Raw genomic sequence first — 23,643 nt, 5'->3', positions numbered from 1 at the left:
TCATGCTTGACCAGAAAAGCGATAAACGCTAAAAAATAAAGTTTAAAAGAAAATAATGGACAGTAAGGGAAATACAACATTGTATGTAAAAGAAAAGTGGGAAAGAGAGTTGGAAATAGAGATAACAGAGGAGGAATGGTATGACACATGTAAGACACAACAAACAACCACAGGATCAAGGATATGGAGGGAGTTTGGGTGGAAAAATATAATTAGATACTTTATAACACCAGAAATACAGGGCAATTACACACCAGCAAAGAAAACATGTTGGAGGGAGTGTGGACAGGAAGGGGCGAACCATACACACATATTCTGGGGATGTCAGACGATAAGGCACTACTGGGAAGAGATAGGGGGGATAATAAATGAAATAATAGGATACGAAATACCCCAGGGAGGCCAAGTGTTGTATTTGGGGAATCTGTCACAAGAAGGAATCCAAGGGGAAGACAAATATTTGATTAAGATATTGATAGTGGCAGCCAAGAAAGCTTTAACTAAACTGTGGTACAAGGTAGAAGTGCCGACAAAGGATCAATGGATAGAGTTGGTAGAGGGGATACAGGAAATGGAGAGAATCCCACATCTGCTGAGGCTGCAAGAAGAAAAGTTTGAATGGAAATGGGGAAAATGGGAAGAATACAGGACGGGAAGTAACGACAGCTTTGAAAAGGATACAAGGAAATGAATAAAAATGTAAATAAATAATGCAAATGTAGAATGGACCGAAAGACCCATGCCACACTTTTTCTTTACTCATTTTTTGTCTATTTGTTTTATATTTATGTACTGTGTATTGTCTATGAATGTTGTCTATGTATGTTGTTGAAAAAATGAAAATAAAAACTTATTAAAAAGTAAAAAAAAAAAAAAAAGTTCCCTAGTGAATCAATACATTGTGCTATAATATTTACGCACCTACCCCCTAATGCCTCATTGTTGCGGCATTATGCAGTAGGTGTGCGAAGGTTACCATAGCTCAGCGTAGGAAGGTCCGATCGACTCAGGGTTTATCTCTATGTATTCAGGAGACTCCGGTACATAAAACGTGATCATGGTCATGTCTCTAGTACCCCCACAACCGACCTATGAGTGAATTTATGAAGGGGAGCAAAATATGGCAGGAGACTTATTTTGCAAAAAATCACATCTACAATTTGCCCACCCAGATGGTACCAAATTAGTTTGAGCAGACGTGTCCATGGTGCTGAATCTTTCGGCCGAAGTTAGGCACTGTGTGCCAGTGAAAATAATTTCAGACTTAAGACTATTTTTAGAGTGAGAACTGAAGTTGTATTTAATGTTTAGTTAAGAGAATAGAACCCGCATTGTCATATACTCCGGAATACACTTTTCATTGAGAGTGTTTCCAGCGTCTACTCCTCATGGACCTGATGAAACATTATACATTTTACGTGTATTTTGGAGCATACGAGTGTGCAGGTTCTATTCTCTTTATTGTGATTATTACCTAACCCAACGGATTGCCGGAGATGCTGGCAATGACACCCCTTATAAATGCGCTTAATTACCACCAATTCTCTGAAGATGGAAATAACGTCACTTTAATTGTCTGTGGCAATTAGCGCCGATCTTTGTGAATTGAGTGTTTTTGCAATGAGGCTCATTTGCATAGAAAGGGGCACATTTCCTGCCCATATTACCTAATTTAAATACCCGCAAATAGCACGGACGCACAGAGACGTAATGATGATGGAAACGCAGTTAGCATGGTATTTCACCCTTTGCGAGTGCTTTGTGAATAGCTAGGTTTGTTTTGGGGCTATATGCACAGGCATTGCGTCAGAAAAAGCCGTCGAAGTCACACTCTGGTGGCCTCCCAGCTGACAAACCCAGCTCCAAATGGTTTAGAAAATACATTTGATTACTGATATCAACAGGGTTCAATGTGCCTAGCAACAAACATGTATGGACCCCATGCTTCTTTAGCTGTACAGGATAGCCTTGTAGCAAATGGTGAGGTTTATAATAAGTTTACAATATATGTACCAAATCTCAAACTTGGACCTCATACAGTCAATTATATCCCGGTTTTAATTACAAACCGCTGTCCCGCTATACCTGGTTATAGACAGTCCGGAAATAAGCACTGCTTGCACACCCCATCAATCAACATGAACAATCTAATCACTCCCAGCATTCATAGTGATCAAACTACCCCCCTCCCCTTTGTTTCAACTGCACCTGTTTCAATTGGCTTTTTAAATGTTAGATCCTTGGTTCGGAAGTCCTTTATTTGTAGGAATTGTATCCTGGCTAAGAACTTAGATTTATTTTTTATAACTGAGTCTTGGCTGAGTCCTGGTGACATGGCAACTCTCAATGACACCTGCCCCCCCAACTTTTTGGGTTTTAACCATCCAAGAGTCTCTGGCCATGCTGGAGGTCTTGCCATAATTTATAGGGATAATTTTAAATGTGCTGTTGTGGATTTAGGCACGTTTCCTCCTTTGAGATGTTTAGCATTATACTCAAAGGCAAATCTCCCATTTTATGTGTTTTAATGTATAGGCCTCCTAAAACCACTGGTTTTCTAGATGAATTCGCTGAGCTTGTATCTGTTATTATGGTTCAGTATGATCGTATATGTATCCTGGGTGATTTTAACTTTCATGTATGTTATCCGTCATCAGCTTCAGTTATTGATTTTATTACACTGTATGAATCTTTTAATTTGGTACAGCACATAATTGGTCCCATGCATATAAAAGGACATACTCTTGATTTAGTTTTATCCCATGGTGTCTCCCTGAACAATATTGATGTCGTAGATTTCCTCCCCTCAGATCATAAAGCCTTGCTTTTCCAGACACTACTCCCCTCTCTTCCTTCCCAGCCACCTATGTCCTCCCGTTCACGATCCTTTAAACCTAACTCCAACCATCACTTCCAACAGGCTTTTCCAGTTTTTGCCTCCTTTTCCCCTCCTACTGTCCAACAGTCAGTAGATGATCTAGTCACTGATTTTAACAGTACCTGTAGTACTGTACTCAAATCCTTGATTCTATTGCTCCTTTTAAAACCAAATATGCAAAGCCAAAGACTTTGCTCTGGCAAAACGAACAGACCAGGGAAATAAAAAAAAAATTGATTTTTTTTGCCTTTCCTGATGTTTGCTGTTTTTAACGTGTCTGTAAAGCACTTTGTAACTTTGTTTGGAAAAGCGCTATACAAATAAAAGTCATCCATTCAGTCATTTAAAGATGGATTCCTAAATCTGTCTGTGATTTCTGCAAAATGCTAAATATGAGGCCCCGTGTAAGTAAGATATTCTTAACAACTGAATAGCTCTGTATTAAGAACGAAATATAGTCTGCATCACAAACTTCCCTTAGTGGTTACATGTATTTTTAACAAAAAAAGGAATAGGAATTTTATCAGGATAAATATAGCTGATTCCGATCAACTAAAGAAAATCCATGATTGCCACTGATACAGATCTTTCAGATGGGCTCTGGAGTGGACATCCCTAGCATATTCTTCATCTGGATTATATGAAAGCGAGTCAAATGAGCAAGTCTGATGCAGTAGCACGTACACTACAGTAGAAGAGGAATGTGGTGGAAAAGTACTCACATATGACAACATGGCTTTGAGCTCTTCATCACTTCGTACAGTGATCCTATCCCCCACCTCATCTTCATCTGAAAGATAAGAGTGCATCATCATACAGGCCATGTATTGTAAAGCCAATAAACCAAAAATATACCATATAAGACAACTTATAACCTCTGGATGGTTTTGGAGGGAAGGCCTGCCAGCAGAGAGTTAGAGTAGTCGATGCGGGAACTGACGAATGCATGGACCAGTTTTTCGGCGTCAGACTGGGAGAGTGAGGGTCTGAGTTTGGAAATTATCCTCAGGTGGTACAAGGAGGTTCGACAGACTGTTTTAGTATTTTTTGGTGGTAACTTCCCTAACTGATGCAACTGATACTCAAGGTTGAACTGCCTGTTTGAATAAGGCAACTGTTAAGAGGAAGGACAAATACACAGCTTTATAAAGAACACCACCCAAATCAAGAACTTCAATGTTATTTCCAAGACCTAGGAAAATTCAATCAATATTTGTGAACACAGGCTACTCTCTCTCTACTCTCTCCAAAAGGCAGAAAGCAGAGAGAAGAAATACTCAAACTTCTGATCATCAGGTATAACGAGTACGACTGGAGCTGCTCCATTGACAATGGATGGGAGACTGAATTTGTGGATCCACAGAATGTTTGTTAGAATTTCTTTATGATAGATAGAAATAGAATAGAAATAGAAATACTTTTATTATCCCGTGGGAAATTAGACGCTGCAAATCGCTCAACATTTAAACATTTAGACAGGACAGGTCACAATTTAGAATGATAACACAAATCAAATCAAGTTGCCTAGGATAAGAGTAGAGTAAAATAAAATAGGATAAAATGAAATGAAATAAAATATACAGAAATAAATACAGTAAGAATATACTGAGCATACTGAGCATGAGGTAAACAATTTGGTCAATATAATTATAATTTACATCTAACTAATGAAATATGAAATATATATTCCAGTATTCACAGTGTCACAAGGTGCAGTATGCTTTAGGTAGTGTATTGTCCTCCTTGGGTTCCAATAAGACCTAGATCTATGTCTGGCAGCCGTCGCTGCCCCCTGTTGTGGAGCCTGGAGGCCGCTAGTCGCGTCGAGGCTCCTGCCACTAATGAGCTGCCGCTCTGTGCTCAGTGATGCAGTGAGGCACAGTGATGCATTATAGTCTGATGGCTGTTGGAATGAAGGACTTCCTGTGCCGTTCAGTGCTGCATTTGGGTAGTGTGAGCCTAGCACTGAACATGCTCCTCCTGTCAGCCAAGTCTGTGTATAGTGGGTGGGTGGGGTTTTCCCTGATGGCCTGGAGCTTAGCGAGGCTCCTCCTCTCCGCCACCCTCGCTAGAGAGTCCAGCTCCACCCCAACCACGCTGCTGGCCTTCCTGACCAGCTTATCCAGCCTGGTTGTGTCCACTGCTCTCAGTCCGCTGCCCCAGCAGGTCACAGCGTACAAGAAGGCGCCCGCCACCACCGACTCATAGAACATCCTCAACATCCTTGTACAGACATTGATGGATCTCAGCCTTCTGAGGAAGTAGAGTCGGCTCTGGCCCTTCTTGTACAGTGCTTCTGCATGTTTTGACCCGTTCATTCGTCATCTATCACATCATCGTCATCACATCATCGTCATCTATCACATACTTGAGTTTTGGTCTAGTTTTGGGATTTCTGGGAGAGAGTCATGTTCACTAATATATTTGGACTTAGACCATAGTAATAACATGTATGGGTTCAGAAAATTGGCATAGTTCTCCTATAAAGGGAGAACCTTTCACTAAGCTCTCAAAGAGCTTCTACTCTAGTTGAGTGTTTAGTCCATATGCTATACAGTACACACCAACTAGAAACTTGTTCAACTTTAAAACGCACAGACAAAAATGCACGGTGTTGTAAACCTCTTCTGCTTTGCATTGATTGTTGGGGCTTGTAATGTCAACAACTAGGCAGCACAAGTTAAAAAAAACAACTTACATTCAAACGCAGTGACAGTAGCTTCGGGCATGGCATCTCTGATAGCAACCTGAAAGCATTACACAAAGTCAAGTTTGCAAACTTCGCCAACAACTCCACTTTCAAACTTGAGGACAGTATACCAAGTTTGAAGCCAGCCAAATATCAAAATTAGCATAGCAGGTGTTCACATGGGAGGGCTACAAGTGGGCTCACTCGAAGATATTGGTTTGCCAGCTGTTTAGCTACAGTGTGGGCGAGTATAAGAGTTAGGTTCCTAGTCATTCGTACTCACCAGCAAGTCATTGAAGCTTAAAAGGGATGGATAGTCCACGGTTGAGTCCATGTCCCCATCCGGTGTTTTTATGCGGATCTCTATTCTCTCGGTGTCCATTGCGCAGAGGTTATTTAAAACAAGTAAAAGCATAACAGATAAATGTAGAGAGTCATAATCAGAGTTGGCTGGTTGTCTAGCCTAGCAAGCTAATTTCCTCCTACAGTGGCTAGCTAGCTAACCAGCATCCTGTTTCAGTGCAGACGTGCAGGCAGACATAACGTTAACGTTCACAGACTCAATACTACGTCTTGCCGAGGGAGGAAAATGCGAACTTTAACTTTGTCTTTCAATTTTGATTTACAGACTTATTAAAACAAAGTTTCGGGATAGTTTTCACTGACTGAATTAACAGGTCAACAACAACCTACAGTAGCTTCAACTAAAGCGGAACTAACGTCCGAATCAACATCCGCTCAGATCTGTCAAAATAAAAGTCATAATTTGTTCCAGCGATAAAAAGAGGTAATAATGCATATAATGATGCATTTGGGATCCTCCTTAAACCCCCAAGACGGACTAGTGCAAGCCACTTGTTTGTGACTACAAAGTTCCCCACCTTCCATGCACTGCTGAGCAACTTGTGTCGACTATTAGAGTAAATAAAACAAGATAATAGGTGCCATTCATTAGTGATGTCAAACAAAGTGATACAAGGTATTCCTCTGATTTGTGGAAACATTGGAATCGATTTGGAAACATTGGAATTATGTATTTTAATCTATGTTGTTGGCCTTGTTTATTTTGTTATTGTATTTTTGTTGTTGTTTTGTATGTGTAATATGGACCTTGAGTCTGAAATAAAGTCTTCATCATACATAGTATACGAACAGGTCGAAAAGTACCTTGTGGAAAAAAATCTAATCTATGAATTCCAATCTGGCTCCAGAACATCCCACTCCACTGACACATGCCTTCTCTATTTGAACGACCACATCAAACAAGAGGTGGACGCGGGCAAATACTGCGGCATGGTCATGCTGGACCTACAAAAGGCCTTCGACACTGTCAATCACTCCATTCTGATTGACAAACTAAAAGCAATTGGTTTTGATAGTCTATCAGTGAGCTGGATGCAATCCTGGAGGGGAGAGAACAGATGGTGGAGGTAAACGGTAGGCCTACCCTACCCCCCCCCCCTCCCAGTGAGCTGTGGTGTTCCACAAGGAAGCATACTAGGTCCGCTACTGTTCCTAATTTATGCAAATGACATGTCGTCAGCTTGTGACTGCAACTTGTTCCTGTTCACGGACGACTCAGCCCTGCTGGTCTCTGACAAGAACAAGTTACAGGTTGAAAAAACCCTCAGCTCGGAACTAGGCAAAATCTGCACCTGGCTCGCTGATAACAAACTATCATTACACCTGGGTAAAACAGAGTCCATTCTCTTCGGTTCAAATAACAAACTCAGCAAGACCGACGGCTTCTCAGTTACAGTGGGTGACAATATTGTCACAAGGAAAGATGAAATTACATATAGGTTCTATCAGTGTGCGACCCATAGCATGATCTTTGGGTGAGCCGCGTCGGGGGGGGGGGGGGGGGGGGGTGCGCGGCACGGGTGGGGGGGGGTGCGCGGCGCGCCTCTCAGCGAGGAGTGCTCAGGAGTCGGACTGTGTAATCGCAGACGTTACTAGTCTGTAGTAGGGCTGGGCGATATGGCCTAAATATGATATCACGATATTTTCTGACCTTTCGGCGATACACGATACACATCACATCTTTTTTTCCCCAAACAATTCATTATGAGGCTTACCAAGACAGTATTTGAGTTTGCAAGCTAACATTAAAGACAAAATAAAATACCCATGCATTTAGCATTTTTATATTATATATTAGATTTAGATTATTGGATTATTAGATTATATATTGCATATATTTAGCAATGATATATTATATGATTTAGATATGAAATATGATGAATTGAAAATGGGGGACCCTGATGTAATCAAGACAAAAGTCTTTCTCTGGTCTGCATCCTCCAGTCCACTGTTGTTGTATTGAGCTGTACTGTATTGTACCCATTCTGCAATCTGTTAATAACGTTTTCATTCATTCAGACGGCAAACAGAATAATTTTGATTGACAGTCGAGTCTGCCAATTACGTCACACCGCTTGCACCCGCCCTGCTGTTCTTAGCACCAATCGGCAAGCGCGTATTAATTTTTTACTTCGCTATATCCGCCATTGATTTTACGAGAGCTCACGACAACAACAAGGTTGCGGTAGCTCCCCGCGGCCGACGTTTAGCTTTTAGCTCCGCAGGATGACTAAACAACGAGGCATAATGATTTTTCTGCAACGGATGTTATAATAAAAGCCTTTCCATACATCTGTCTGATTGAAAACTTTATTAACAGACCGCAGAATGGGCACAACTGAGTCAGCACGGGCTGAGATATGAACGACTAATGCTTGCTATCTATCTAGGTCGACCTCGGACGTTGCTATGTAAATACACTGATGTTATTGAATGTGTAACTATATAACGTTGATGCCACAAAACGAATGCCTTTGTTATCATAAGTAGTAACTTTGATGCAGTAGTGTGTGTGGGGCGGCGCTGTTCAAAAGTTTGAACGTGTGGACCAGATTGACGCGACACAATCCTCTTGGGCAAAACATCACGATATCCACGATACGTTTAAAAAGTGTATCGTTAATGAACTGTACCCGATATTTATATAATATCGTCATATCGCCCAGCCCTAGTCTGTAGCCTGTAGTAGGTAGAGTAGAGTTAGAGTAGACAACTCACTTACCGTCCGGCCGTCTGGACGGGGCTTCCACAGCACATTCCATGATAAAAAAAAGTATCTATTTAGTTAGATAGAGATGATTATCTCTCAGACTCCTGACTTACTAACAATATGAAATACTCCTGGTCCCAAGCATTATTTTCTCGACTGACGAGTCACTGAGCTTGCTTCGACCACTAGGAAACGCGCCCATATTTCATATCATATTTGAAGACCCTAATAGGCTACATTTTATTTGCTTGCTGCATTTACATTGGCTGCGACGAATCGATACATTGGCTGCCTGCAGTGACGCTGACGCCCACCACAGTCACCACTGTGAGTGACGTGAATCTCAAAACAATGATTTATATTTAACTAATAATAGTCCCCACGGCCACCGGAGCAGCACCAGCCGCAGGTGTAATTGCGCCTGTAGATGATCCGATTCCCGCCTCCTGCTGCTCTGTCAGCTTCACTGTCAGTGAATAATATATAATAGTAATTTAGAGACCCCCCAAAAAATCGCAAATCAAGTTTGCAGGGGAGCTGATGTCTGATCTAGGGGAGCTATAGCGGACCGGGCTCCCCTCCTGGATCGCACCCTGGGTTCTATCCTAGAGGAAAATCTTTGACAAAATGGCATCCAATGTAATAAAAAAAGTCAACCAACAAACTAGATTCTTGTACCGGATCTCCTCTCTGGTAAACAAGAATACCCTGAAGACTCTGGCAGGAGCACTCATTCAAGAGTACTACAACTATGCTTGCACCTCATGGTACCAAAGCACCTCAAAGGTGCTAAAAACAAAATTACAAACATCACAAAACAAACTGGTCAGACTACTGCTTGACCTTACTCCTAGAACCCACCTCACCCCTGCCCACTTTGACAACCTAGGATGGCTAGTAGACGACAGCAACTTGCAATGGGCCTGGTCTACAAGTTACACTATACGACTAAGGTACGCATGTACATGTCAAATTACTTCCCAAAGGTCAGTGAATACCACGACCACAACACCAGAGGGAGCTCCACAAATCATGTGAAACCCAGATTCGGCTCAAACAAGGGACAAAACACGTTTCGCAATTATGCCACATCAATGTGGAACGCCCTACCCACAGCTGTAAAGGAATGTGAATCACTACCCACTTTCAAAACCACTCGCAAAGAGCACCTACGGGAGACTGCAATTCGAAACTGGCCCCTGTAAATGTCCTAACCCATCCACCTCCAATGTACAGTAAATGTCCTAACCCAATAATACACAAGACCCTCTTCTTGGGTTCAAGTAAGGTTTCGTCGATAATCCAATCCAATGTACAGTTACCCCCCCCCCCCCCCACCGCACCCACCCAACCACCTCCAATGTACAGTTTCCCCCCCCCACCCCACCTACCCAACCCCCCCCCCCCTCCACCCCACCTACCTAACCTCCTCCAATGTACAGTTTCTTCGTCAAATGTATATACTCTCTTTCTTAGACTCTTTTTGTATTACAAACAGTACTGTATTTGTAAATCTGGTATGTCAAAAATATATAGATGTAGCAGTACTGTTGTGGTAAATTCCCACAGACTTTCTACAATAATTTGAGGTTATTGTAGTACAATACAATGAGATTGATTATCTGGAAGGAGGAGGAAGGATTCATACTGATAGAATTGTTGGTCTCCTCATCTGACTTAGCAGATGAGGAATAAAACGTGTACGCCAGACAAACCAGAACTGTAGTTCAACTCAACTGATTTATTTGAGCCAGGGCCAAGAGTGAATAGAAGGTTGCCTTCTACATACAAAAGATTATCAGAGAACATTAACAGGGCTGCCTGTGTACAGAAATATCACAATCAGGTTTGCATCTCAAACCTCAATAATGTACATAAAACAGTCACTTGGTTAACATAATCTGAACATACATTAACCATACTGCACACATTATACATGAGTAAATCTGGTTTCAGACATAAGTATCTATACATTCTATTCTAACCAACCATGGGTCCATGATTTTACTCACATAAAATGCAGCAGCACAGTCTCTCTGGTGGAAGGAGCGGTGGAGCCCCCAGACCCCCTGGGGTTGGTCCGGTCTGAGAGCTCCCGAATTACCAAAATGTCCCCTCCTTTATACTACAATTTCTAGCCAATAATAGCTTTACATAATACAGTTGGTCCGTGGGCGTCTTCTGTGAGCGGTCTCCTGTGGGCGCTGGCAGCCCCTCCCCCCTGGGTTGTGGCGACGTGATGGGACAGCGGTGGCCCCCGTTGATGTGATCTTTTGCTGAGATGAAGGGGCCTGTCTTGTCTCACGAGGGGGGGTGTGACATGATGTCCTCTGGTGGGGGGGTGTGAATACGCTTTGACCCTTTGGGCTATTTACCATACAGTACTAATCTGATCACCTAGTGGGGGTGGATAATAGCTCTCTGTCACCCCTGTTTCATCTATATTTAGCACTGAAAATCCACTCTGCTAGCCAGTATACAAGGTTATTTATGAAATTCAACTCAATATTACCACACTGTCTATCTGTATGTCATGTATGTCATATTATGTTATGATTAATTGAAAATGGGGGAGCCTGATGTAAACAAGACGAAAGTCTTTCTCTGGTCTGCATCCCCTTAACAATTGTGTATTGAGCTGTACTGTATTGTACCCATTCTGCAATCTGTTAATAAAATGTTCAATCAATCAATCATTGATTGATTGAAAACTTTATTAACAGATTGCAGAATGGGTACAATACAGTACGGCTCAATACAAACAACTGCTAAGAGGATGCAGACCAGAAAAATACTTTCGTCTTGTTTACATCAGGGTCCTCCATTTTCAATTCATCAAAACATACAAGACATACAAATATACAGTGTAAGAAAAAGAGATCATAAAAAACTATATACATCCGTGCCGTTGTATTATTGTGTTATATATGTGTTGTATTGGGTGAACATTGTGATGGATAGTATATAACAGGAAGGATAACTTGGACTGCATATTAAACAAATCATACATAAATAAATAATGACCTATTGAAGATTCAAGATGATTTATTGTCATGTGCAAAGTTAAACAGACAGTTTGGTACAATGAAAAACGTACTTTGCTAGTCCGCCCTTCACACAACACAACACAGATCACACAATACTTATGAAGTAGGTAAATATAGAAATAGATGTACTTTTTTTTTTACAAAAAAGTAAATAACTTAATAATTACAAAATATCAACTTGTAATTATGTTATTTCATGATTGCTGTTTTCATAATAATAAGAACAGGTTTTATTTTCACGGAACTTTACGTCCAAAAAACGTTTGCATCTCATAATATTCCGAAAGACGCATTTCAAGGTGGCTTCTTTATTTCTCCTCCTTTTATATTTCTAGTACAGTGTCACGATCCTAGGCTTGGTCCTGGCTGGACTGGGCAGGATGGTAACATTGGGCAGTGCCCTCCACCTAACAGTGGGCAATGCCCTCCACCCAACATTGGCTCTCTGCCTAACATTGGTCTCCTACCCTCTGGTGGCCATCCGCAGACGGTGCGCTCCAGTACACTGGACATCCTGACTACTGTGTTAACAATAATTAATAGTATGATTAATATGGTGTCATGGTGTGTACTGTTGTTGACTTTCCCTTCCCTTGTGTGATGTGGTGTACTGTTGGGTTGTTATGAGTTGCTTTTGTGTTTGTCATTGACTGGTGTCTAGGTTGTTGTGTTTCTGTGTTGGCCAGGTGTTTCTGTTTGTTAATTAGTCGGGGTATTTAGGTGTCTGTCTGTCCTCCCTTCCTTGTGGCGACATTCCTCCTGTCTCCTTCCCCGTTTCCTGTCCACGCCGTATTGTGCTGTCATCCTATAGTAAGTGTTAGTGTTTGTTGTTTTGTTGAGTAGGTTGTTAAGTAGTTTCTGTATGTTCTTTGTATTGCACTGGATTCTACAGTAAACTCCCTCTCCAAGCTTCAATCCTCGTCTCTGCCTCCTCCATACCTTTCCCTTTCTGCAAAACTGTATTCTACCTACCTCCACCGTAACAGAAGGTCGCCACCACTAATGAATACAGCAAAGAGGGCAAGCGATACCATTCGGGTCGTCCAGAGCCTGATGGACGGTGACATGAAGCACTACTCACTGGCCAAGTGGGGGTTCCTGCTCCAAAAGATCGACCAGTTCGCCACGGAGAATCCGACACTGCAGCCAGCGATGTGGGAGATGGCTGAACATATTGCTGTCCTCATGGAGAAGCATAAGCCGGAGGCTAGGGTAGCTAGCCTGCCGACTGTTCTCAGGCTTACGGCCAGCCTAGAGCCCCCCACAGCCGTTGAGGCTGTTCGGATGTCCATCACTGTTCTGACGTCCCCAGTTAGCACAGCTCCGCCTGTTAGCTCCGCCACTATAGATGGCCAGATGTCTCCAGTTGGTACAGCTCCACCCGTTAGCTCCGCTCATACAGCTAGCCAGACGTTGTCGGAAATTAAAGTCAGACTTTAGGCTTATATCATATATAAATATATTAGTTAATTAGGAACATTGAGTCATTGATAAATAGGATTACAGTACAATCAGTATCATAAACATTTGAGAACACTATGGTTTCCTTTTACATTGAGAGGCTTTTAGGCCAAGGTTAGAGGGGCCCCCTTATCTCCAGAAAGGTGGCTGGCCGGTCCGGGATGGATGCCTGTGCATTTTCCTGTTACATAACTATGCATCCTCGAGGACCTGGTCCGAGCTGGATCATATGGGAAAGGACACAGGTGTCTCACACTTGATTGGTCAGCCAGCGAAGACACCCTAGGTCGGACAGTATATCAGACCATTTTAGAATAAAGGAAAAGAGAGCTCCTTGGCCACTCTGCTATACTGCATTGCTGTCAACAAGCTTGTTGTGATCCATGGACCACCCGATAATTCATGTAGCTTTCTGATTATTCAATAAATACCATACATGATGTTTGAACTCATTGTCCTGTGTCTAATATTCTATATCCTTTTGTCCTGATTCGAGGAGCAAACAATTCTTCCCACAACGTCCACAGCTAACATAGCTCCGCCCGTTAGCTTTGTGTCAATAGCTAACCGGCCATCATCAGTTAGCACAGCTCCGCCTGTTAGCTCCGCCACTATAGATGGCCAGACGTCTCCAGTTGGTACAGCTCCACCCGTTAGCTCCGCTCATACAGCTAGCCAGACGTCCACAGCTAACATAGCTCTGCCCGTTAGCTTTGTGTCAATAGCTAACCGACCGTCATCAGTTAGCACAGCTCCGCCTGTTAGCTCCGCCACTATAGATGGCCAGACGTCTCCAGTTGGTACAGCCCCACCCGTTAGCTCCGCTCATACAGCTAGCCAGACGTCCACAGCTAACATAGCTCCGCCCGTTAGCTTCGTGTCAATTGCTAACCGGCCGTTCCCAGCTAACATAGCTCCGCCTGTTAGCTTTGTGTCAATAGCTAATCGGCCGTCCCCAGCTAACATAGCTCCGCCTGTTAGCCCCGCTACAGTAGCTAACCAGACGCTCACTGCTAGACTAGGCTCCAGGTTCAGGGTGAGCCTAGTAACTGAGACGGACCAGATGTCCCAATATAGTCAGGTCTCTGCAGCTAGCAGGCCTAGGAGGGCTATCAGGACAGGAGCTGCTAGGCTCTCCCCGACTGTTAGCTTAGCCTCGGCAGCTAGCCAGGCATTCCCAGCTAGCACAGTTCCCACAGTGAGTCCAGGGCCAGTTAGCCTAGCCCCCGAGGCTAGTATGGCTAGCAAGGCCTCCACAGCTGGTCCAGCTTCCACGCCCAGTCCAGCCTCTGCTCTGGGTCCTGGCTCCTCATCCCCGGATCCTACACCACGCCTCGCCGCCGAGACCGATCCGGTCTCCACGCCCTGCCCGGCCTCTACACCTGGTCCGGCTGCATGTAGCTTAATGCCAGCGGAAGAGTGCAAGAGCGCTTCCGCATTCTTCGCCGTGCATGCGCATGAGGTCCTCGCTTAGTTCAGACGCCCCATTCAACACGGTGAATCCCAAACTCGAAACTCCGTTAAGCTCCAGAGAGAGAGGCTGAAAACCGCCAGTTCTTGCCCGACGGATGGGAGCCGAATCGCGGATCCGAGTTTTCTGATGAATAGCCCCAAAACATGGAGGTCGCGAACGGCGCCGGCTTCGCTGACCAGAGCTCTCTCAGATTCAAAGTTTTTATTGCAGCCTGGCTGGAACATACATGTTTCGGAACCAATGTGTAACTAGACAGTTACAATATAACATTTATATTAATTAACCCAGTTAATGCCTTAAGAGAAAGAGTCTGGTGGTCAATTACTACGGAAATGTTGTGTCTTACTAATAATAACTAATTCCGCGGTCAATAGAAGTCTCTGTGATACTTTCTGAATATGATTTGGGAATTGGCAGGGTTATAATAGAAGAAAGACAGTGTAAACAATATAATTAACTCTGAATATAATAATGACGAAAAATAAACAGGATACACAACAAGGTGCGCATCGCATGCACCTTGTTGTGTATCCTGTTTATTTTTCGTCATTATTATATTCAGAGTTAATTATATTGTTTACACTGTCTTTCTTCTATTATAACACTAACAAAATGTGTTATCGTGGCAGGCCTAAATATGTGAGTAGTTTAGTTAAAGTTGGTATGATACTGAGCGGACTGAATGAATGCGCGGATCTTGAACGCATGAAGGAACATCACATAACGCGCGGATCTTGGAGAGTGTTGAACCATCACATCATGCTGGCTAGCTACTTAGCTGGTATGAGCGTTTAGGGGGTAACGCCATGATAAGGGCTCGTGCAGTGTTATGATTAGAAGCGGCGTAGTGGCGTTAGATAATGTCGTATATTCTAAGCACATTTATCAAGGATTATTACAGTACAATGAGGTTGCTACCTGGAAAGGAAGGAAGATCATAATGATAGAATGGTCTCCTCATCTGACTTCAAATATAGCCAGTAGAGAAATAAGCTGTGCAGCCGGACAACAGAGCTATAGTTTAAAACTCATGATTTATTGCCAAAGGGCTCAGAGTGAATTAGAAGGTTGTTTTACATACAGGGATCATTTCATATTACATCAAAACATGTTGTACAAAAGATTAATAAGGTTTGCACATCAAACCCAGTATGTACATAAAACAGTAATCATGTTTATCAAATGAAATAGAGAATACCTTTTGCCATCACATAGTTAAACCTGGTCCCAAATACATTTACTATATCACACAAAACAGTGATTCCATACAGTTTACTTACGTCATGGCAAGAGCAGTACAGTCTGTGGGTGGGTGGTAGAGACGCAGACCCCCCCCTGGTGTGGGTGTCTGGCCTGTCTCTGTAACAATGCATTTTCTATTATATACCCTGATATCCACCAATAATAGCACATTATAATAATACGTTTGGTCCAATTAGGTTTCTTGATTCTATATATGGAGTCTCCTCTGTTCCAATTGGTTCTGGATTCTAAAAACAGGCGTTCTTCTGTTTCTTGGGTCCCAATCAGATGATCTTCGGGGGGGGGGGGGTGATCCACCCCCCACCGATCTCCTCGTCGTGTGGGCTGTGGTTTCTTGATGAGCACAGAGTCTTAACCCTAAAACCTTTTCTATATTTGTATGGTTAATGTAATAAGTTACATATACCTTCAGCATTTACCCAATGTGGAGTTGTCCATATTTTAATACCAGATTCCCTATATAAAGTATACTGAATTAATAGTTCTAATGGTTTAGGTTCTAGCAAGCTTTACAACCAGAGTGAACTGACGCTCTATTACTTTCATAACCAGATTGACATTCTAAATGACAGTTAAATCTAATAAGCCAGTGTTGTGGCTGAAGGTTGTTTAACACAGCAGGAGACGATATTTCCAATTGTAACAAATAGGTAATTTATTTAAGAAAAGAAGTTCTTAACAGCAAGAGCTATGGGTCGAGCAGAGGATCACCACAGCTTGAACAAAAAAACACTCTCTCCCCAATCCCTTTGCCTGTCCCCTAAATCCCCTCTCAGTCCTGCCCCCCCATGACAGATATGATGACGTATCATATCATGTCAGATCTGACATGACGTACATTAAGATGATACGTAGATTTAACATCGGAGAGAGAACATGAAGAGAGATAAACAAGATATGATGTCCACACACGATATGATGTAGAGAGTGAGATGTGTGTGTGTGTGTGTGTGTGTGTGTGTGTATGTGTGTGTGTGTCTGTGTGTGCGTGCGTCTGCGTACAGACGTATGTGTATTGTATGTGTGTATTGTGTCACAGGGAATGTGTGTGTGTGTGTGTGTGTCGGTGTGTATGTCTGTGCGACTGTGTGTGTCCGTGTACGTGTGTGTCCGTGTGTCTGTGTGTGTGTGCTGTGCCTGTGTGAAAGAGAGAAAAGAACAAGATATGAAAGCATACAATGTACGAGATTACCAGCACACAACATGCCGTACTGAAATGTCCATCTGTTCCAAATTGTTTTAAGAACGTCAGCCAGACCGTCTTTCAGCACTGCTAGTTGACCTATATTAAACTAGTCCACCTCATACACATTTTCCCCAACATTCCCCCATTTGGGGCTATCCCTAGTCCCACCCAAATCATATAACCAAGAAAATGTGAACGTCTAACTAAACGAGAAACCATATTTATATAATAAAAGTTTAAATGGCTGATCTAAACAAGAAACCTAGCCATATAATAAATTTTAAATGTCTAACTAAACAAGAAACCTTACTTCATTCACTGGACCCCTAACGGACCAACAAAGGCTGACTACCGTTCTCACAATAAACACAAAACCGCTCAAAACAAGAGTAATAATAAAACATCAAAAAAAAAAAAAAAAAAACCCAATTTATAATCCTAACCTGACAGACAAATCCCCCCAACCTCCACCGCTTACCAAATGAGCCACAGTTCCGGCCGGAAACCGCGACTCTCATCAGGGAAAGGAGAAGTTGACCGTCAGAACTAAACATAGAACATCCCTCCCAAAAAAATGACATTGTCTCTTCCATAACATTGAGTCCCAGTGTCCATCGCTCAGCCCCCCTTCCATGCCCACGCCATAGTCTCCTCACCGTATTGCCAAAAGTCACATTTTGCCAATACAGCAACCACCACGCCACACCTCCAGTCCTCGTAGAAGCATGTCCCCATGCCTGGACGGGAGGCGCTGGTACCGACCTCACCACGTGTCCCCCCATCTTCGACGGGAGGTGCCCATCTTGCCCACTGCGTTAGCCCCCCCCTTTGTCCCTCCAGTCCCCAGAACCGATCCCCAGACCACTTCTTCTCAATGCTTCCTCAGGCTCAGAACCGACACTCTGCCGATGCCCCTTCCCATTCCGGTTTGACCAGGACCACAAGTAAAATAAACAAAAAATAATAAAAAAATAAAAAACAATGCAATGATTTTCAATGGTTGCAATCTCTATGCCGAAGGATCATTAGAAAATCAGACTAAAATTCCTAGTTAAAGGAATAAACCAACAAAACTGCACTCAGACCATCCCCCGTCACTCTTAAAGGAAAGAACCAACAAAAAGAAAATGTCCCTACCTCACCATACCCCTAATCCTCTATCCCCTCGTCTCCCTCTAAGGCAGCATAAAGCTGAGGATATGGCCCGATTTGTGGCTCAATCTCTTTCTGTCCCACCATCAGCATTTGGCTCGTTACGTGTGAAGTTACCAGCCTACCCAAGAGAGGCATACCACAACAGAAAAGGAGAACCAATATCAACCCTGCCACCCCAATGGATATCCCCGTCTGCATCACTATGCTTCCCCACTGTCCCAATCTTTCCAACACCCCACTCCCCCACCATTCTTCATTCCGGCCAGAATTCCCCCTCAACTCCTCCCTCAAATCCTTCAGCTTAGCCATGGCCTCGGAGAACTTTCCCCCTGGCCCCACATTCGTCGGAATGAATGTGCAGCAGTACTGTCCAAACATGGAACAGACTCCACCCTTCTCCGCCATTAACCAGTTCAGAGCCTGTCTATTCTGCCACGCCACCGTACTGGTCGCGTGCATCTGGTCCCCCATTGCATCCAACGCCTCCTCGGTGTAATTGAGATACCGCTGCTGATTGTAAAACAAATAGTTGATCCACCCGGTGTTCTTATTGACCGATATCCATGGCAGAATAGACTCAAACCCTGCCGCAATCTCATTCTTAGCCATGAACTCGGCTGGAATGCCCCTTGGCTGTCCTATGCTGTCCAGATACACCCTTGGGTCTGCCTTGTAGCTACGCTTCGTTCGAGAGATAGGAGACTCAGAAGGTCCTTCCGTCACTGATAATGGTAGGACCACCATTGGCATGATCGCCTGAACCCGGGCACATCTACCTGACCAATCTAAAGGAAGTGTATTCCTCAACCTCCTACCGCCGCAGAGCCAGTATTGGTCCGCCAGTGCCATATCCTGGACATGAAAAGGGCAAGCTACAGGCCGTGGGTTGGTATCCACTCCCTTTAACACGACCCCGTGTCCACACTTTCCTTCTTTCGTGCAGTTAGTCGTGATGCTCCAAATAGTAGTGCACCGCCCCTCTGCCACCTCCCCTACATCCCGGGTCCCCTCCTTTTGCAAGCACTTGAAATCCTTGGTCAGCCATAGTTTGACACCTCTGGGTATTGGCAACCCCGTCACTACCCCCTGCACACGTACATCCAATTTCCTACAACGTTCCCGCATAGTGACATCCTTGAAATCCGTGACGTTTCCTGCCGCCTTAAAACGACTAGAGCCGAGAAACCCCAAACACTCTGCCTCGCACCAAGGGCGACTATTATGGGGCCCCTCCCATGCCTCTGCGTCCCTGTCACACTGAGCCCAACTGAACTTCGTGCCCTTCACCAGCAGCCTATCCGGACGTGCCTTGGAGCAGACATAACAATCCTCTATCTGATTCTGCGCGCTCGTGTACTGGACCCACTTAAACCACTCATTCCCTAAAGCCGCCCTATACATCGGGTCAGCCTCCGGGTCTTCCTCGTCATAGTCATAGTCGCCCCCATCTTGTTCCCCGGAAGGAAGCAAACCCCTCAACCTGGCCCAGAGTGAGCCCACTGAGTCCCTCAACGTTCCGGCTGTCCTCTGGAACATATCCTGTCCCCCCACCTCTTCCGACTCAGTGTCCTTGACCTCCCTTTTTCCCCTCACCCCTGTCCCCTGTGATTGGTTCGGGACAGGCTCAACTCTCCTATCTACCCCCACAACCCGATCCTCGTTAGTATAATGGTAAGTATCCCCGCCTGTAACGGGGGAATGGTCAAAATCAAAAACATGCCCTTGCGGTCCTACGGGAAACACCCCGTTTGGTTGTAGTCTTATCTTCTCCCCCCCTTCCTCGATGGAGGGAAGAGGGGGCGCCTGATTCTGAGCCTGGTCATGAAAGCCTGCTGGTACTTGAGCCTGAGCGGGACCCCGTGGGACTCCTACCCACTCAAACCCGTCATCCTCAAGGACGGGTCGACCGTGACGGTTCTTAATGACGTCGTTGTGCCCGGCCGACCGTCCGCACACTGCTGCCAACATCTGCGGGAGCATCAGCAGGCACTGCACCTTCCAGTTGCCGTCTCGGACCCTCCATGTCGGGTTCTGCATAACTGCGATCGATTGTATCCCCCAAGAGATCGCCGCTGGCCTTTATGCAGTGATTGAAGTGGAACCAGGTCGCTGATCCTTTGACTTGGACTGCCGTTCCAGTCGATCGGATCACCTCGTACGGGCCCTCTCTCCGGGGTGATGACCACTTTCTCTTGTGGACCTTTACGAAGACCAAGTCCCCAGGGATCAGTCTCGGTTTGGTGGCTTCCTTCTCCGCCTCCTTCACCCCCTTTCTCTCCTTTCTCTGCTCCTGTCGAAACACAGCTTCATGTATTTTAGTCACTTGCTGAAGATATTTTTTCAGATCTTGCTCAAAAATATCTAATGCCGGGCCCCTAGCCAGGTGTCTAAATGGCGGTGCTGGCATGCTGCGGCCTGTAAGCATTTCATGCGGTGTTAGCTGTGTTTGGCGGTTTACGCTGCTTCTAATAGCCATCAGAGCAAGTGGCAAAGCATCAATCCAGTTAAGCTTAGTTTGCATACAGATTTTCAACAGAGTGTTTTTTTGTTCAAGCTGTGGTGATCCTCTGCTCGACCCATAGCTCTTGCTGTTAAGAACTTCTTTTCTTAAATAAATTACCTATTTGTTACAATTGGAAATATCGTCTCCTGCTGTGTTAAACAACCTTCAGCCACAACATTTGGTGCTTTGGGGACCAAAATCCCATTTTCGTGATTCGTTTCAGGGTCTCTGCTCTTCCACAGTGATCAACACCATGAGCCTCAGGTATCACTAAGGACAGAAGATCGATGGAGGCGACTATCAAACCGTTATGACTCCTCCACAGACCATCTGCCCCCCTTACAGCCCCCCTCTCCGTCCACGACTGTTTCTCGGCCTGCGTGGCTGAGTCCTGAAGATCACTCAAATTATCCTCAGTTACCTCAGTCGTCAGTTCGGCCGCAAACATCAGAACAGCCGTGGACGGCACCGCAGCCGCCGCCTTCGCGGCCTCGTCCGCCGCGTTGTTTCCCGTCGTCACAAAGGACAGGTCTTTTCTGTGTGCCTGGCACTTTACGATAGCAATGCTTTTGGGCAACTTTACAGCCTGAATAAGCGCCACAACCTGCTTGTGGTGAAGGATCGGTGAGCCGTCCGATTTCTTAAAGCCTCTTGCCTTCCAAATGGCCGCGAATAGGTGGCATACGCCATGCGCATACGCAGAGTCTGTAAAGATGTTAACCGTGCGATCTTTAGCTATTATGCATGCTTCTGTTAGTGCTATTAGTTCTGCAAGCTGGGCCGAACATGGTTGCATGCATTGTCCGGCCTTTCTTGTTAGTGTTTCTCCGTTAGGTTTGCACTGTACGACGGCGTATCCTGACCTTAAATTTTCCCCCTCCCGATAGCAGGACCCATCCACAAAAAGTGAGAGTTCTGCTATCGCGAGCGGGTCGACTCCCAAATCAGGACGGAGTTTCACGAAAGCCTGTACCTCCACCTCACACTCATGCGGTTGACCCTCGCTCGGGAGTGGTACCAGATCCGCCGGGTTACTGCCGTGGCATGTTTTTATCGTAACGTCCGAGTACTGCAGGAGCCTCATGTAAGCCTGTTGCCGTTGGCTGGTCAGAACAAATTTGCCTCTTTCAATCAAGTTTGCCAATTTGTGATGTGTCCAAATGCAAATGTCATATCCCATTGTCACGGCCGTTGCCTTCTCATACATCAAATGTGCTGCGGCCAGGGCCTGATAACAAGGTGGCAGACCCTGCTCTACCGGCGAAAGAGCTCTAGAGTAATATGCTATCGGTTGTTTTTTCCCACTCCCCCCCTGTGTTTGAGTCAGGACAGCTGTCGCATGCTGCGCTCTGTGTGAGACGAATAGGTGGAAACACTTCTCATAATCCGGCAGCGCCAGGGCAGGGGCCTGTAACAACAGACGCTTAATGTTTATGAACGCGTCCTCCCCCTCCTCGGTCCATGTCAAGGGAGCGCGAAGCTTGTCTGTACCCGCCTCTTTTATCATCATCCTCAACGGCGCTGTCGCTATCGTATAGTCCTCCACCCACTCAGAGCTGTACCCAGTCATCCCTAAAAACGTCATCATCTGTCGGACCGTCAATGGCCTAGGTGCCTTGGATACAGCTTCGAGCTGCGTGGGTGAGAGGTTTTTTATGCCCTTTTGAATGACGCGAGACAAGTACTCAACTTTTGGCTGGCAGTACTGCAGTTTTGATCGGGATGCCTTGTGGCCTCCCACGGCTAATCCACTCAAAACTTTGATGGAGTCCTCATGGCACTGCTGACGTGTATCCGAGCAGATTAGAATGTCATCTGCATACAGTAAAACCGTGCTGAGTAGTGTGTCGCACACTCCTTGCAAGTCTTCCTTGAGCGCCTTCGAGAAGTAATGCGGCGAGTGCGCGAACCCTTGTGGCAACCGGGTGTAAGAGTATTGTTTCCCCCTGTGGGTAAAAGCAAACAGATACTGAGACTCTTTTTCCAATGGAACACTGAAGAATGCCTGCGTGAGATCAATGACCGTATAGTACTGCGAGCTACTCGGGATGTTTGTCAGGAGGGTGTGTGGATTAGCGACTTCCGCCTCTGGTCCAGACACCACGTCGTTCACCGCCCTCAAATCGTGTACCAGTCTGTACCTAGCCCTGTCCGCCTTTAGCACTGGGTGGATAGGTGTATTACATCTGGATTTGAAAGGGACGAGCACTCCCCCCTTTAACAGTCCCTCAATCTGATGTGATATAGCTTCCTCCGACTCTGGCTTCATTGTATACTGTCTGATAAAGGGTGGTCTACAACCCTTCTTTAACCTGACCTTCACTGGCTGTGCCGACAATATTAGACCCACATCTGTGTCGTGTTTTGACCACAACCGTTCTGGGGTGCGCGCCAACATGTCCTGTTCCAGCAAAGCATCCGCCTCTGGAATAACGCAAAGGTCTCCTGGTAATCTGATTACTTGCGGTTTTGCCAAAACTGAAAAGGAAATCATTATTTTTATGAAACTCCCATCTGCGCTGTTCCAAATTAGCGGAGATTCCGTGGAGACCCACCTTTGAGTCTCGGATTCCTGTATCATTGAACCTAGATGTTCGGATTCGTAACCAGGATTTATTCTCAGAGTGATGTGTGGGGCGGCGTCTCTTAGTCTATGTTGTTCCCGTAGATACTTACCCGTGTTAACCCTCAACGCCGCGCCCTGTCTCCCTACAATTATCGTAGATGAGTTAATCTGCACCTGCTCGGGCTGTCCCTGCAACCATGCCTTGTTCCTAACTAGGTCACTATTCGTCAAATATTGTAGTGTGCAATGTGCCTCCATGTTTGTTTGTCTAGACTGAGGCAGTTGGGTTTTCAGAAATGGCTCCCAGGGGTCACAGACCCTTTGCAGCTCTGCATCTATGTTGCCCAG

The 23,643-nt window shown here is 44.9% G+C and overlaps 1 protein-coding gene across 2 annotated transcripts in view; it reads right to left on the bottom strand.

The window, feature by feature from the left end:
* Positions 1-6,256, bottom strand: part of map2k5 (mitogen-activated protein kinase kinase 5) — a 242,248-nt gene extending 235,992 nt beyond the window's left edge. For both annotated transcript variants that reach the window (XM_084337552.1, XM_084337553.1), the window contains exons 1-3: positions 5,851-6,256; positions 5,577-5,625; positions 3,601-3,668 (exon numbers count right to left, since the gene is read on the bottom strand). In XM_084337552.1, the coding sequence (XP_084193678.1) occupies positions 3,601-3,668; positions 5,577-5,625; positions 5,851-5,982 (249 nt within the window). In that variant the 5' untranslated portion in view covers positions 5,983-6,256. The remainder of the gene's footprint in view (positions 1-3,600; positions 3,669-5,576; positions 5,626-5,850) is intronic.
* Between the last annotated feature and the right edge of the window lie 17,387 nt (positions 6,257-23,643).

Source organism: Notolepis coatsorum, assembly GCF_963971535.1.
Source record: "Notolepis coatsorum genome assembly, chromosome: 20".
Taxonomy (NCBI): domain Eukaryota; kingdom Metazoa; phylum Chordata; class Actinopteri; order Aulopiformes; family Paralepididae; genus Notolepis; species Notolepis coatsorum.
Note: the sequence above shows the minus strand (reverse complement) of the source record. Positions and strands in the feature narration are given on the sequence as shown.